The following is a 15,008-nucleotide window of genomic DNA, read 5'->3' as shown; positions in this document are numbered from 1 at the left end:
GCGTTTTAAACAATTTTCCATTCATTTAAAATAAGTTTTATCTATAATAAATTTTTTTATAATTTTATTAATCAAAAATAAATAAAATTATAAATGGCACAATTGAGAAATATGAATCAAAGCATCAAAGCCTCTTCAGTATTAATATCCATATTATTACAATATGAGAATTCTACATAATCGTATGCACACATTTCTATGAGTTAATATTCTTTACCAAGCATAAAAAGTTAAAACTCAACGCATTCTCTTTTGGTGAAAAGCCTGCCTGAACGAGAACACAAATAAGACCAAACCCAAAAGCCATTCACTTCACCGGCCACGACCGTAATTTGCGCATTGACAAAGAGAATGCCACTTTAGCTTTTCTAAATTAAATAATTAACGAACTGAATAAATGCAAATGCTATAAATATTACTTTAAAAAATTTAACACGTTCGTGCAACTAATAACACATTTAATTATTGAATAAGAACAAAACTCATTAACTATTTCCCCACTATTCCTCCAAAATTGTTTTACAAGCTCCTGACAAAACTAAATTATTAAATACTAAAAAGCTCATTAAATTAAATTAATAAAAAACATCAAAATTGTTGTTTGGTCGCACGCACCATACATCTTTGCTATTGCTATGGTTTCTCTTATTCTCTTGCTCATGATATTAAACGACTAACAGATCTGACATCAACGAATCATCAAATTCACTGAACACTGAACCAATATCTTTAGTAAACTCATCTCCAATGTTCATCATAATTTCTTCATCCAAGAAAGTATCACTGAAGACATCATTTTCCAAAAACAATTGACCCATTGGTTGATCGAGGATTGAAAACTCCGGTGTTGATTCGTTGAAATAGTTGTCTAGAAACGTACTGTCCAACATAAACGAATCTTCTGATTCACCTGAACCGGAACTAAACCCGGTATGGCACCACGATGCATCTGAAATTTCCGGTTCCGGTTTAGCTGATTTAAACGGTTGTTGTATTTCTTCGGATGATGATTGGAGATTGAGAACCGATGTGGGAGATGAAACATGTTGAAAATCTTCAGTCGATTCGGTACTCGATGTTGTTATCGTCGTTGTAATGTTGCTTTCCGGTTTATCAATAACCGGTTGTTCCGGTTCTGACTCTTCTTTAGATTGAGGCGGTACAGAGAAGTTGGTTAGAGCGTCCGGTCCACGGAGTCTAATAGCAGCGTTATCGTAAACCACGGCGGCTTCCTCCGCCGTCTCGAAAGTTCCGAGCCAAAGCCTCCGCTTCTGCTCCGGATCTCGAATCTCCGCCGCCCATTTCCCCCACGGCCGCTGTCTAACGCCGCGGAACTTCCTCACGTTTTGCCCCGAGGAGGTCGACACTTTGAGAGGACGGTGGCGGTTCGACGCCGGAGAGGAGAGTCTCTTCCTCTCCTTCATCGAAACTCCGGTGTTGTTGCAGCCTGGCTCGACTTTGATCTCGTTAACGAATCTCCTGACTCGCCGGCGAGGAAAGAGGAAGTCTTCTTCTTCTTCGTCGCTCGATGAGTCGGTCGCGTAAGGATCGGTTACAGAGACGCGAACGATTCTCACTGAGTCAGGTCGAGTTTCCGGTGACGCTTTGGTGTATTTGGTGACTGATGTTTTGTGCTCAGAGTACTTCAATGGTCGAAAGTCCATGTACTCGTGTAACTCCTCATCCATCATATTCATAATTATTTTTCTCTCTCAATATTTGCATCAAAATGAAAAGAAAAAAAATTGATTTATAAAAGGATGATAAACTTGAGAATCAAGGTGAGTTTATCGGTTTATTAGGAAGAGATTTCGAGAGAATCAAAACTAGAAAATAAAACTTGTGAAGGATTTATCACGAGAATTTAATTTTTTTAAAAAGAAGTGAGAAAATATCGAAGATTTTTATTTTTTTTTCTGGTGAAAGAGAGAAAACGTGTTTTGGAAACGCAGTGGAAGACTTCTCTCAAGCTCACTCTCAACATTCTCATTTATAGCAATGGTAAGGAGAGAGAGAATCTAAACTGTGATTATTTTAATAATAAAATGTATTGTTTTATTTTTTAATTTATGTATGTTCCCCACCAGTGGCATTTTCAGATATTATTCACTTAAATGAAGGGGTATTTTCGGAATACAAAGTTTAAATTACGGTACGCCGCATTCATAAGAGCAAGTTGCATGGTAACACATGTCGATATTAGATATTTGGCCTCTTGTTGTTGCTTATTGTATGTGCTGAGTCAGCGCGTGGTTATCAGTCTTGAACTTCGCGATTCTTATCACGTGATACCCAAGATACCCGGTCCTGTTTTTTTTTTCTTACAGAAAATTTACTTTTTATCAGTAATTTTATAATAATAAAAACAAATAACTTCTTCGCAACTTGTTTTTTTATATGTAAAACTCTGTTTTAACTAGCTGTAACTACTTCAGTAGCTTTGACCGACATGTATAAGTAAATAATGACGATTCTTGAGGGTGATTGGGTCTTTCTAGACTCATATCTCAACTGTCATGTACTAAAGTTTTTTACTTAAATGAGTCTTCAACTGTTACCAAATTATATAAAATTTTAATAAAATGCTATGTTCATAGTTTGGATACATTGTACTGGCATTATTTTGTTTCCTGAACAAGGAAACAAATAAACGTAATTAGTAAAGAATAAATATTATTTAGGAAGTTATATATTTATTTCTATTTGCATAACTCACTTGGAGGAAAACATCTGTTAAAAAATCTTACTATCATTTTCCTTCTGCAAAAAATATCTTCACCCATTTACAGCTATAAAGTAACGTGGCAAGCAACCTAGGATTTGCCGCCATTTATAATTAGTTGTGGGCTTTTTCTTGTACTATTTGTTCTTTCACGCCCCTTCCCACCAGTGCTTGGTGTTTTTCACGCTCTTCTCAATTACTTTTAAAAGAATGTATCTAAACACACAATTGTCATTTAAGTTTTTCTTAATTACACTAAGATACCCTCCTTAATTACACTAAGATATCCTCTCTAAAAAACCCCATTGATCATAATCTTAGATATTCGTGTTTTGGTTTATTGAGTTTTATTTGGGTTCAAAAAAACTAAAACTATACATAATTTGTAGGAATTAGAAAAATGTTCTTTCTATTTTCGTTTGATACAATAAGATTTGGTACTTTTTTGCCGAACTGTTAAATTCATTTATCAACAAAACAAAGTTTACATACTTTAATCTGGCTTTAAACATTATAAACTAAAAGAGTTTAAAATCTTGCTCCTATAAGAATTTTTAGCTAGAAACAGATTTAAACAAAACATTGATCTTAGAAAAACAGAGCTTGACATCCATCCACCTGTGAATAATTTCTTTTCTTGCATTTTCGTTGCGTCCTTGTCGCAAGGCAAATAGCCGGTGATGAATCTCTGAGCGGATCGTATGAGCCAGACTATCTCCATATCCAGTAATTTGTTGCTTGGAAAGCCATTTCAGTAATGTTGAATCCATCTTTGGCAGTCTATTTCGCATCAGGAAGTTCATTGTACGAGTCCAATCCGGATTGATTTGGTACCTTTTATTAATTCATGATTGATGTATGAAGTGCTAGTATTGCATCGAATGCTCTAAATATATAATCTTATAGTATCAAAATGTAAATTTTATAGGTCATTCACAAAAATATATATATATATATATTTTTTTTTTTGTAAAACCGGGATCAAATTTTCTAACAATGATTAAATTTAATATTTGGGCCACTGTAGTTTCATCTATCAATGAAAGAAATCAATAGAAAAAATCTGTTTGAATATTTGTGTAAAAAGAGAGGTAGAAGTTGATCAAAAAAAAAAAGAGAGGTAGAAATTAGTTGAACTAGCATTATTTTTTCCATTAAATTACTGACAGCAAGAAACTAATTCTTTCTGAATTTACCACCTATGATACTAGGAATGAAAAAAAAATACATGAACACAAACATTTACCGAAGTAAAATTTGTATTTATATTTATTTTTGATAAATCATATTTCTTAAACATAAGTTTTTTTTCCCTTAAACATAAGTTTAAAAGTACGAAAAGTGAATTCTAGAGATCACAGTCTGCTATGTGTGGCTTCTACATGCTTCCTCGAACCAAAAATATTCAAATTACTCTTTTACATGTTTTTTTTTCAAGTAGCTCTATTTATCTAAGTACCTGCTCCAAGAATCTCAAAACATAAATGCATATATAAAAACTCTAAATACACCTATATGTGAGTTCATTGGAATCAAAATAATTTTTTTTTGAAAAGGTTAAAACTATGAAAAACTAAAGATATCAATCTCATTGAGATATGGGTTCTTTAGAGGCTTCATACTTAGGCATTTGTATTGCATTCGGAATTGCCACTTTTAGGAGTCTGTAATAGGATCTAGCAGTGATATTAAATTGTCGGAATATGGAGTTTTGGTTATTTGATATCCGAGGTGTTATATGGTTGTTCTAGGTGGAAGTGGTTTATCAATTTGGCCTGAACATTCCCGTTAAACATCTCTCATAGGATTTTTATAAACTTGAAATACAAGGTTGAGGTTGTTGCTGGTGTATTCGGATTCAAGCCACTTTGGTCATTTCAATATCTATTAATCTATGTTTTGTATATTGTTGTATGCTTCTCTTGTTTGAGTTATAGCTCTTGTTTGAAGATCATTTACTAGACATTTTCTTGCCACCAATAAATCTTATCATCAGATATATAAAATTTTCGGTTAGTCTTGTATGCGTCAATGTATAATACAACAATATGATAAATCAAACTCATTTATCACCTCCCTAATTGTTCAAATCGGTAATATACTCAGAGCATCCGCAATGGGAATCCTTAAGAAAAAGTTCTTAAAGAAAAAATAATTAAATAATTGATGGACCTCACTAAAAGTTAAGGATTCACTTTTTAAAATTTCTAAATAAGGACTCTTTCTTAGTGAATCCTTGCACTATTTGCGGGTCCGGACGACATGTAGCGATCCGCGATTGGTTGATATTTATTTTTTTTATTTAAAAAAGAAAAAATAATAATAATACTTAAAAGATCAAAATACACTTTTTCTAAAGACTCTTCTTTGAGTAACACCATTGCGATTGCTCTTAGAATCTAGTTATCAACTTATCATAATGCCACTCATTGGTTCTAAAATATCCAACTTGTCACATTTACTACATACTTCCCATAATATTCAGGTCGAACACCTTTATCGTTAATTAAATGGAAACACAAAGAAAAAGGAGGCGCGTGGGGACGCGTTGTTAGGACTTAGGAGAAGAGCCAACGTGAGGTAAGAGAGACATGGAGAATCCTTTGGATTGGTTAGGAGAAGAGCCAACGTGAGGAAAGAGCGACATGGAGAATCCTTTGGATTGGCAAAGACAAACCCCAAGGTTTTGTGCAGTGTTCTCCCCCATTGAGCCAAGTGACCAATAATCCCAGCAATAATCCCGTCTAGGAGCATAAATAGTATTATAATTTATATTTACAATTGATGTGTGTGTCGATCAAAACGACATTTAAGTAAATACAAGGAAACTTAGACAAACTGAATCTCACTTAGCATTCATCGATAAATACAAAATTACGTACTCAAGATTAATATGTTTCTTGTTATCACGTTTTCTAACCATATGATTATTAATAATCTTAACAATCACATTGGAAAATTCAATTAAAATCACATGTCTGTTAATTATCTTTTGCTTTCTAGCAACCGATCTTAACTTTTTACATAAAGATATTTTCCTACATGGTAAAATATAAATAACAAAAGAGACGAATGATTAACTCTCTGAATAGTTCAAATATAATTGATTTAAGTTGTGCTCCAGTCATAATTAACGTAAACATCCACTTGGTGTTTGGTAAAATTAGTCAAGACCTGAGAATATATTTCATTGCTCATCAAGTCCAAGATTCTAAAGATTCTTGGGGATTATATGCATGTGAGCATTTTCTACACGCAGACACACATTAACATACGTAAATGCATTAATACATGAATTATATATAGCTATTGTTTTCTCAGTAAGTGACGCATATTGCACAGAAATAAAACAATGAGAATATCATAAAATGATTGGATCCTATTTATTCATATTCCTTCCATTATTGGGTTGAAAATATTGTCCAATGTATCATCCAAAGAATATTCATCACACATCGGGAAATAGTGTAGTGTGAATGATTCCAGATAAGCTGCAAATGATAGCAATAGTACTACCAGACATAAAACGTTTCTAACTAATTTTATTTTATCTTGAAACTATTTGGTAACTAAATTCCTTAACGATCAGGATTTTGATTTCAGCAACAATATTGTTTTGTCTCGATTAGAAAAATAATGAACAATGATTCCTAGTATGATTGCTTCAAGTAAGATTAGACCTTTGCATGGGTTTAAGTTAACCCGTCCACGTCTTTTGTCTCGTGACGTGTACGGATAACAATGAGTTTAAGTCAGACCGTTTAGCTCTCACATATTTAAATTAAACTGAAAAACCGAATATTGAGGTTAAAAAAACGAATATATATTGTGTTGTGGAGCCATTAATATTGAAGAGTTATCGATTAAAGGCATAGTGCATATATACACATCACATACTTTTTTTTTATTTTTTTGATAAATACATCACATACTTTGCTAAAGGGTTAGAACTTAGAACTTAGAACTTAGAATACGTGGTTTTCATTTTTTCATCTAAAGTTGTTGATTCCGAATTGACTAACCTACCCGACAAAATTTGTAGAATCATCTTAATAATATATCGAGTTCATATTCCTATAATTATGACCACTAATCAAATTAATATCTCAAATTTATTATATCTTAATGCATTCTATACACATGGACACTGTTTCCTTCTAAAACTCTTTTTGTGGTTAATTGGCAATTTGGTTTTCCGATTGAAAAGTGCAGCTGCTTTTTTTTTTTGAAAATAAAGTGCAGTTTGATTTACTTATTAATTGAGTAGGAACAGATGATATTTAACACCCCACATGTCGAGACAATAAGTATCAAGCTTAAGAATATCTCGTTTTTAATTGATTAAAGCTTAAACAATACTATATTATATATATATATATATATATATATAAAATAAGGTTAATCAATATCTTCAGAAGCAATATCTAAATTCTGTGTTTTTCAAAAAAAAATTAAATTAAATTATGTGTGTATCGTTGTCTAAAAATCGTGCTTCGCACGATCGGTCTGCCTTGCGTCATTTGAAGTGGGTAAGAAATCTAGAACATAAATTGGAACATCTCATCAAAAAACTAAGTAGTACTCCTACGTACATATAGTCTCTCTAAACTTTTTTAGCTTTATGCCTTCATCAATTCGCTTTATAAGTAAAATATAATGTAAATTTAAAAGATATATACATATATACATATATATATATATATATTTTAGTTTTATATAGATAGTAAAAGAAAATCTTTCCACAAAATATATAGTGCATACATATATGTTCAGCCATAAACACATTACCTTACGTATTAAGTATGTCTTTAGTGGAATTTTATATCAATACATATACGGAAAAACTCTATAAATTAATAAACATGATAGATTAATAAATTTTGTCGGTTCTAAGTTACGCCGTTTAAAACTATGATGTAAATTGATAAAATAATAAATTAGTAACAATTTAGAAGATCTCTTGTAAATATATAGTCCCATCAAAAGAATTATAAATTAATAATTTATATTTATATAATGTATATAATTAAGTATAAATTTAAATTTATATAATGTATATAATTAAGTATAAATAATGTATAGTATTGTTTGTTTTATATTTACAATAAAGTTTTTTTCTGAAGATTTCATAATATTTTGATGATATTTAACAAAACTATATCTAAAACACTCTAAAATTGTATAATACATATGTTATATTTATCAAATATATAATAGAAACAATATGTAAATCGAATTTAGAAAGTTTCATGAATATATAAACAGTGAAATCAACTTTTTTTTATTTTAGGAAAAGTATATACTAAAATATAAAAATTTTAAAAAGGAAAAATTTATAAACTAATAACTCTATAAATTAATAAAATATCAGTCAATTCTCTCAAATAGTTTTTTTTTTAAGTTTTTGTCACAAAAATAGCACTCAAAGAAGAAAATGACCAGAATATACCTTTTTATTTTGAAAATTTTAATTTTTAATTTTTTTTTATCTTTTTTATTTGAAACCTGATCTCAAAAACTTCATCCCTTAACTCTAAATGTATTTTTATCATTTAATAAAATTTATTTTGATTATTTTTTTCATTGAAAACTATTTTTTGTGAACATAAACTAAAAAGAGTTATCATAGAAAAGTTTTTTATTATTAATTTATAGAGTTTTTACTTTTTACTGTATGTATATTCATAAACATATTAATTTATAGTAACATTAAATCAGTCGCTGTAAGCTCGAACATTGGATCACATAATTGAACTATTTTACGTGGGTTCTATATAGATACGTTAGCGAACAACTTGATTTGCGCTAGTAACAATGCAGTTTTTGTATTTTTTTTTTGGCTAACCGAATATACTGACCCTACCGTGGTGGTCCAGACTAGAGATCGAAGTGAGTATGGACCCGAAGGTTACCAGGTGGCTCATCGTGTAACGGCTTTCGGTCTCGGATGCTGCAGCCCATATGTAAATTCTGCAGTTTTTGTATTCATAGTTTGAAGCTTAACTTATGTTGACAAAAAAAAAAGTTTGAAGCTCAACTTCTAACCATTTATATTAACATAATACATGCAGTTTTTTTCAGACCTATTGCTGATCACTATTAATATCCATACGTTTATTATATGCGGGTTGAACAGTTGAAGTAGTAATTAGGTAGTTAAGGAGATATTTTTTGTATCCATATTATAAGAGAACAAAGATAAAATTAGGAACAAAGATCCATTCTAGAAAGAAGGGCCACGTCTCAAAAACATAGAAGCTTTATCACCATTAACTACGTGATTAAAATGATGTGAAATGGATTTATGTACGTTGATATTTGTGAAGAGCGTAATCAAAAGCATAAGCTCGAATCTTGATGGGCAAATAAAAAGACTAGAGAAAGACACACCTTGTTATTTGTCATGACTAGATTTAAATATTCGTAAAATTGTGAAATATCTCCCTACCTCACATGCCTCATATATTGCTAAATTAACAATTTTCAAAAATGTATATATTACCGTTTAACTTTTCTTCAACAAGTTTGGGACAACGTTATACAAACCAGAACGCTAACTTTGCCATAATTACTAGGGGTGATAAAAACACTTCAGTCCACATGAGAAGTAAAAGTAGCACTCAAGTCATTCTCAATGACATCCTTGGTTTAGAAGCAAGCGATGTTGGTCTTATGATTACTGTTTACTTATCGTCACAACTCCCGTAATCAAGCATGGCTACACCATACGTACGCACAAGCTGCGTTTATAATTTGACTGTCAAAAGTACATAATCTTGATTTTTCCGACATGCGTTATGCGGATTCAAACATAAGATATCCCCTATATATTTTTTGTGAATAATCGAACCAGTTTGGTTCCACAGCTAATTATACAGAGTTTATTTACTATCGTCGTAATTTCATTAGAAACATTAGTTGATCAAATTTTACAAAAAAAAATTAGTTCAAAAAAAAATTCATTAGGAACAACTTTAAAGAAAATACATCTAACAGTTTTGGATTTTCAATTTATGGTGGGATTTTTAACCAATTATGGATAACTTTGTTTTCGGTACTTTTTAACAGTTTTTAACAAACGTTTTCTTAGCGCAGTGAGAAATTAATATATTCTAAATTTTCTATCATTTTTTAATAATAATCACTTTATCAAAAAATTGTGGGCCATTTATTAAACTGTTCTAGAAATTATATATGTATATATCTATATATATAATTCAGTTGCTTTCTGTAGAGCTTCTTAATTGTTTTAAAAAATTCTCTAGTTAATAACACAAATTATTTAGTAGCTAAATTTTGAATAACATAAGAATATTAGTAAAATTAGAAAATAATTCAATCAATAAATCATGAACTAGTACTAAAAGACATTTTAGAAAGAAAAAAAAATCTGGTTTCAGTTGTTTATTATGTAGTGCTCCTTTAGAGAAATTAAAAAAATGATTTAATGAATAGCAAACAAAATTATAAATTATAAAACCCATAAAATCAACAGATATATTTTTATTTTATGGGAAATCTGCTAGGTCACTACAAGATTCTGTGAATCAGTTTATTGAATTTGTATACTCTGAAATTATTTTAAAAAAAAAAACTAATAATGGGGGAATACTCTGACGAGTAATTTAGTCCGGGAGACCCTTTTAATTTTTAAAGCAAAATTAGGCTAAAAGGTTCTTTTCTCTCGCTTTATACATTGTAAATTACCTAATGGCAATAATGATCTGATGCCCTTTACAAAATATAACTAAAATTATAGATAGAGAAGCCAATGATATTTTGTCTTTTTCAATTTAGGCAATTATCATCATCACAAAATCATATAGGTGTTTTTTCAAAATATTATGTATTATGAGTAATAAAATAGTCATTTGATGTCAAAAATAAAATTGAAGTATTAACATAGTTTAGATATTTGACTTTTTTTTTTGTTAACATGCTGTTGTACAGTAACATGTTTTACAGTCTTTTAGCACGTGTGCTGGTTTCTTCGACGGTTCACCTTTGAACAAAAAATGAGGAAAAGAATACGAAATTACGAATACTTAATAATTTTAAAACCAGCTAGCTCTTTTTTTTTTTTAACTGAACCAGCTAGCTCTTTTAGTTTTATAGAAACAAGCTTACGGTCTTGAGTTTCGACATTTAACCTTTAACGAGTTACTTAACTAATAGCAATAATTAACATTTTTTTTACATTAACATTAATGAACCTTCTTCATTAATGACATTAACTAGTGGAGGCCACCAATCTTACGATTCTGTGTTTCACTAGAAACAAAAAGGGAGATTAGTGTTAGAAGACTGTCTAAATCTCAGGCTGTATGTTCTTTCTTTCAGACTTAATTATGATTAAACCTAAGTTTAGTGTAGTTATTTATTGAACCTGGTTTTCAGGACCATGCTACTCTGGCCACGACCTCTCCCTCTTTAACATATAAGAAAATAGTTGATCATCTAAGTTATGGAGACTCTGGACATAGATTTATCATTAGTCCAATCACTGACACGTGTAGTTGGAATTCTTATACATTACTTTATATGGTTTTCAACTTTCAAATAAAGGTTTTGCATGTTCGGAACAATTAAATAATTATAACAAAGTTCGATTGTCATATAGAAAAAAAGAAAATAACTTATGTTTAGATTCTTTAGACAATGTATTTTAATTTAATATTGTCCATATTTGAAGTGGCCTGTAAGAGATTTTTCATTTTTGCCTTTTTCTTAAAAGCCGGTTCATTTTATGCAGGGGGACGCACTGTATGATCATCCGAGTCCAATACCGTATCTCCGTATTTTAATAGTTAAACGATCTAAAATTATTTGATATATATATAGTTTTATTTTCATCACAAAATATACAAAATATTAGTGATTAAATTTTAAAAATATTTCAAACATTATATGAATATAAATTTTAAAGAATAGAAAAAAATTTTGCCCTAAAATTCATAACAGTGTTAAATCGACCCTAATTTTTATGGTTATTTTGCTACACGAAAAAAGCTTGAGGTGTGGGTTTGAAAATTAATATTAAATCCCACATTGCAAAACAAAACTTCATTAAGATGTAACGGTGAAAAAATAATACCAATCGCTATTGAGATTTGACTACAAGATATTTGTTTTTCGACAAGAACCATACAAGATACTAACACGAATGTCTTCGTTTAAAATAATGACATTGAGCGCGAAGTCGAAAACGAAATGCTGCGTATTATTTTATAATAATACAGCATACTAGTATTACTATGCAATATTAACGAATGAAGAATTATTAATTAAGTAAAGACAAAATTATTCAATGCAAACTCTAACGAAACTCCAAGGGAAAGAAAGACCTTCAGTGGTGGTGGTGCTATTTCCATGTGCCTGGTGGAGTGGTCCATAATAATCAGTTTTTTTGAAATTAATTTCGATAGTTTTATTTTGGGATAGTGATTGAGTAGTGGACAAAATAACCTCCAAAGAAGCCTCGCGCGGTGAGCCCAAACAGAAGTATTGTTATCATAAACGTATTTTCTTACAGATTTTAAGTATGAAATATTTCAGTTCATTATAAAAAATGAAGATTTATCAAATTTTAGTTCATTTTAAGAAAATGTTGAACTGTTTATCGTGGTTTTATGTATTAAAATAAAACTGTTTATTGTAAATATCTATATATAAAGAACTGTCTCTCATGAACTTGTATATGACAAGAAAAAGATATTGTTGCTGAATAAAACGTAAAACTAGAATCATTCATCACCTTTTTTTTTATGTTACAAGTAATATATTTGATTGATTAATCATCAGTTACATTTTTTTTTGAATATTGTCATCATTTACATTATAATAAAACTAAAACGAGATTATTGATAATAATCCCATACTATATTTTTTTCCGACATAATCCCATACTATATAAAAGTAATATTATAAACATAGCTCATATGATATATGTTAATACCTAGAAAAGGCAAACTTAGATGTTCCTACAAGTTTCAACTAGAGTTTATCCCGCACATCGTGCGGATATATTTTTATTTTATAAATATTTAATTTTGATATTATTATATAAATTTAAATATACAATTTATATCTTAGTGTTATGTATTTTATAACTCTTTAATTTTATTGTTTAGGTTTTTTATTATTTTATTAATATAGGAGTTTGTTTTATACATATTACCTTTTTTATTACGTTTTCGAGTTTTCATAATTTGAAATAATCAAATAAAAATATTCTTCAACACATGATTTTTGAAAATATATAGCTGTAGAAATAAATTTTTAATATATGTTAATAACTTCATTTGTATAAAAAAAATCTGACATGATTAACAAATTTGAACCCGTTTTAGTGGTAGATGATAATTTATTTAAATGAAAGCATTATATTACTTAATTACGAAATTAATTAATGCAATATTTAATAAAAATTATTTAAAATTTTAGTAGGATTTTGTTAGATTTTTCTCAACAGATTTTGTTATAACTGAAAATAAAATTCAAATCTATAGTTAAAATTAATTTATTATTAATATTCCTATTAATTATTATGTCATATTATGTGATTAATGAAATGGTCCTAGTAGACTTTTAAATAGTAGATAAAAATAGTATTTCTATTTTAATAGAGAACATAAGAAATTTAGTGACAAAAATAATTTTCTTCGTTCCTTCTTTACATATTTTTTGTTTGTTTGTTTGTCATCTTGACTTGCTTGTTTAAACACCTTAAAAGAACCAAACGAATACATTATAATTAGATTAGGGTTTGTGGAAGGAAATTAAATGAATTACTGCTTACTAGTTTAAAAAAGGAGAAACCAAGTATGGAAGTTAATGCAGCCGACATATTTGACGACGAATCGCTACGTTTGTAATGTCTCTTTAACCGTGCAACTATTAATTATTAAAATCATTAGTATTTAAGAACTTTGGAACATGCAACTATATATGATAACTATGTCTCCTTCATCAATAAACCAAAAAAACATGGAAGACCCATTTTTGTTTTATACAGTAATATATTCTTAGGGCTGGGCAAATAAACCAAACCCGAAAACCCGAACCGAATCCGATTCGATAAAAATGAATCTGAACCGATCCGAACCCGACGTAAATACCGAATGGGTCTTGTTTTGTGGTATTTCGGGTTATGGGTATTATCCGAACCGAACCCGAATCTAAATGAATATCCGATAGAACCCGAAACATTCAAAACCTCGAAAAGATCTTGTACCAAACATGATCTCAATTCCTAATATATATCCAAAATACACTAGGAAATATTGAACATCTAAAATACTTATCTATTACATGAAGGTTGGTGGTTCTATTACATGAAGGTTGATGGTTAAAGATGGCCGTTGAATCTTGAAGTATTTAATTAGATTTTGATTTTGTTTTCGTTAAACAATGTTTCTCATTTCATGAGAAATTGGTTTTCGTTTTATGCTTTTATTTATTTGGTTTTAGTTTCATCAGTAAATATGTTTACTTTTCGCTTGATTTTGAATGATCAAGATTGATGTTCTTTATTTTTGAATCGATTTTACTTAAGTTTTGATTACAACAGGTATTTTAAAACTGAAGAACCGATTTTACTCATGTTTTGGTTATTAAATAGGTAAAAATCAGGTACTTTTAAACCGAAAAACCGATTGGGACCCAAACCCGAAAGTATATTGGGTTGTACCGGTTCTTTGAAGATTTACTAACCCCGATCTGAATCCGATAGAACCCGAACCGGTCCCGAACCGAACTTTCATATAATCTGAATGGGGCTGATTTTGATAAACTCAAAAAACCAAAACCCGATTGGATAAAAGCGAAACCCGATTGAGATCCCGAATGCGCAGGCCTATATTCTTTCAATAAGCACCAATCTTTTAAAAGTTGGGTTTGAATCTCTTGGGGTGTCAGCCCAACATGAAGGCCCATAATTTGAGTTCAATCCACAAAACATCATTTTTTCATTCTTTCTTTCTCAACATGAAGTTTCATTTAAAACACGGTTACAAGATCTTCAACCTCAACTAAGGTTTTGTTGCCCACAAAGATAATGATTCGATTTTTGTATCGTTCATGAACACTTAAGGGTTACCTATACTATCTAATCTAACATCATTTGTACTCTAACACCACAATGAGAACAAATTCCTTATACCACAAGAAGTAAAAGGAATCGCCTCTTATACCACGCGGGTACAAAAAACATGGCCTAAACCACTGATAAGATAAAGCGATTGAGAACATCAGTTTCAATTCATATTAGTTATCGTCTAATCAGAGC

At 30.0% G+C, this 15,008-nt stretch overlaps 1 protein-coding gene across 1 annotated transcript; it reads right to left on the bottom strand.

Moving 5' to 3' along the window:
* Positions 1–394: 394 nt before the first annotated feature.
* Positions 395–1,997, bottom strand: LOC111213134 (ethylene-responsive transcription factor CRF3-like). Its single transcript, XM_022714804.2, has one exon. It carries the CDS (start codon positions 1,695–1,697, stop codon positions 666–668), a length of 1,032 nt encoding a protein of 343 aa, XP_022570525.1. The 5' UTR covers positions 1,698–1,997; the 3' UTR covers positions 395–665.
* Between the last annotated feature and the right edge of the window lie 13,011 nt (positions 1,998–15,008).

Source organism: Brassica napus, chromosome A3 (assembly GCF_020379485.1).
Source record: "Brassica napus cultivar Da-Ae chromosome A3, Da-Ae, whole genome shotgun sequence".
NCBI classification, from domain to species: domain Eukaryota; kingdom Viridiplantae; phylum Streptophyta; class Magnoliopsida; order Brassicales; family Brassicaceae; genus Brassica; species Brassica napus.
The sequence above is the reverse complement of the archived record's forward strand: the minus strand, read 5'-3'. Positions and strand labels throughout refer to the sequence as shown.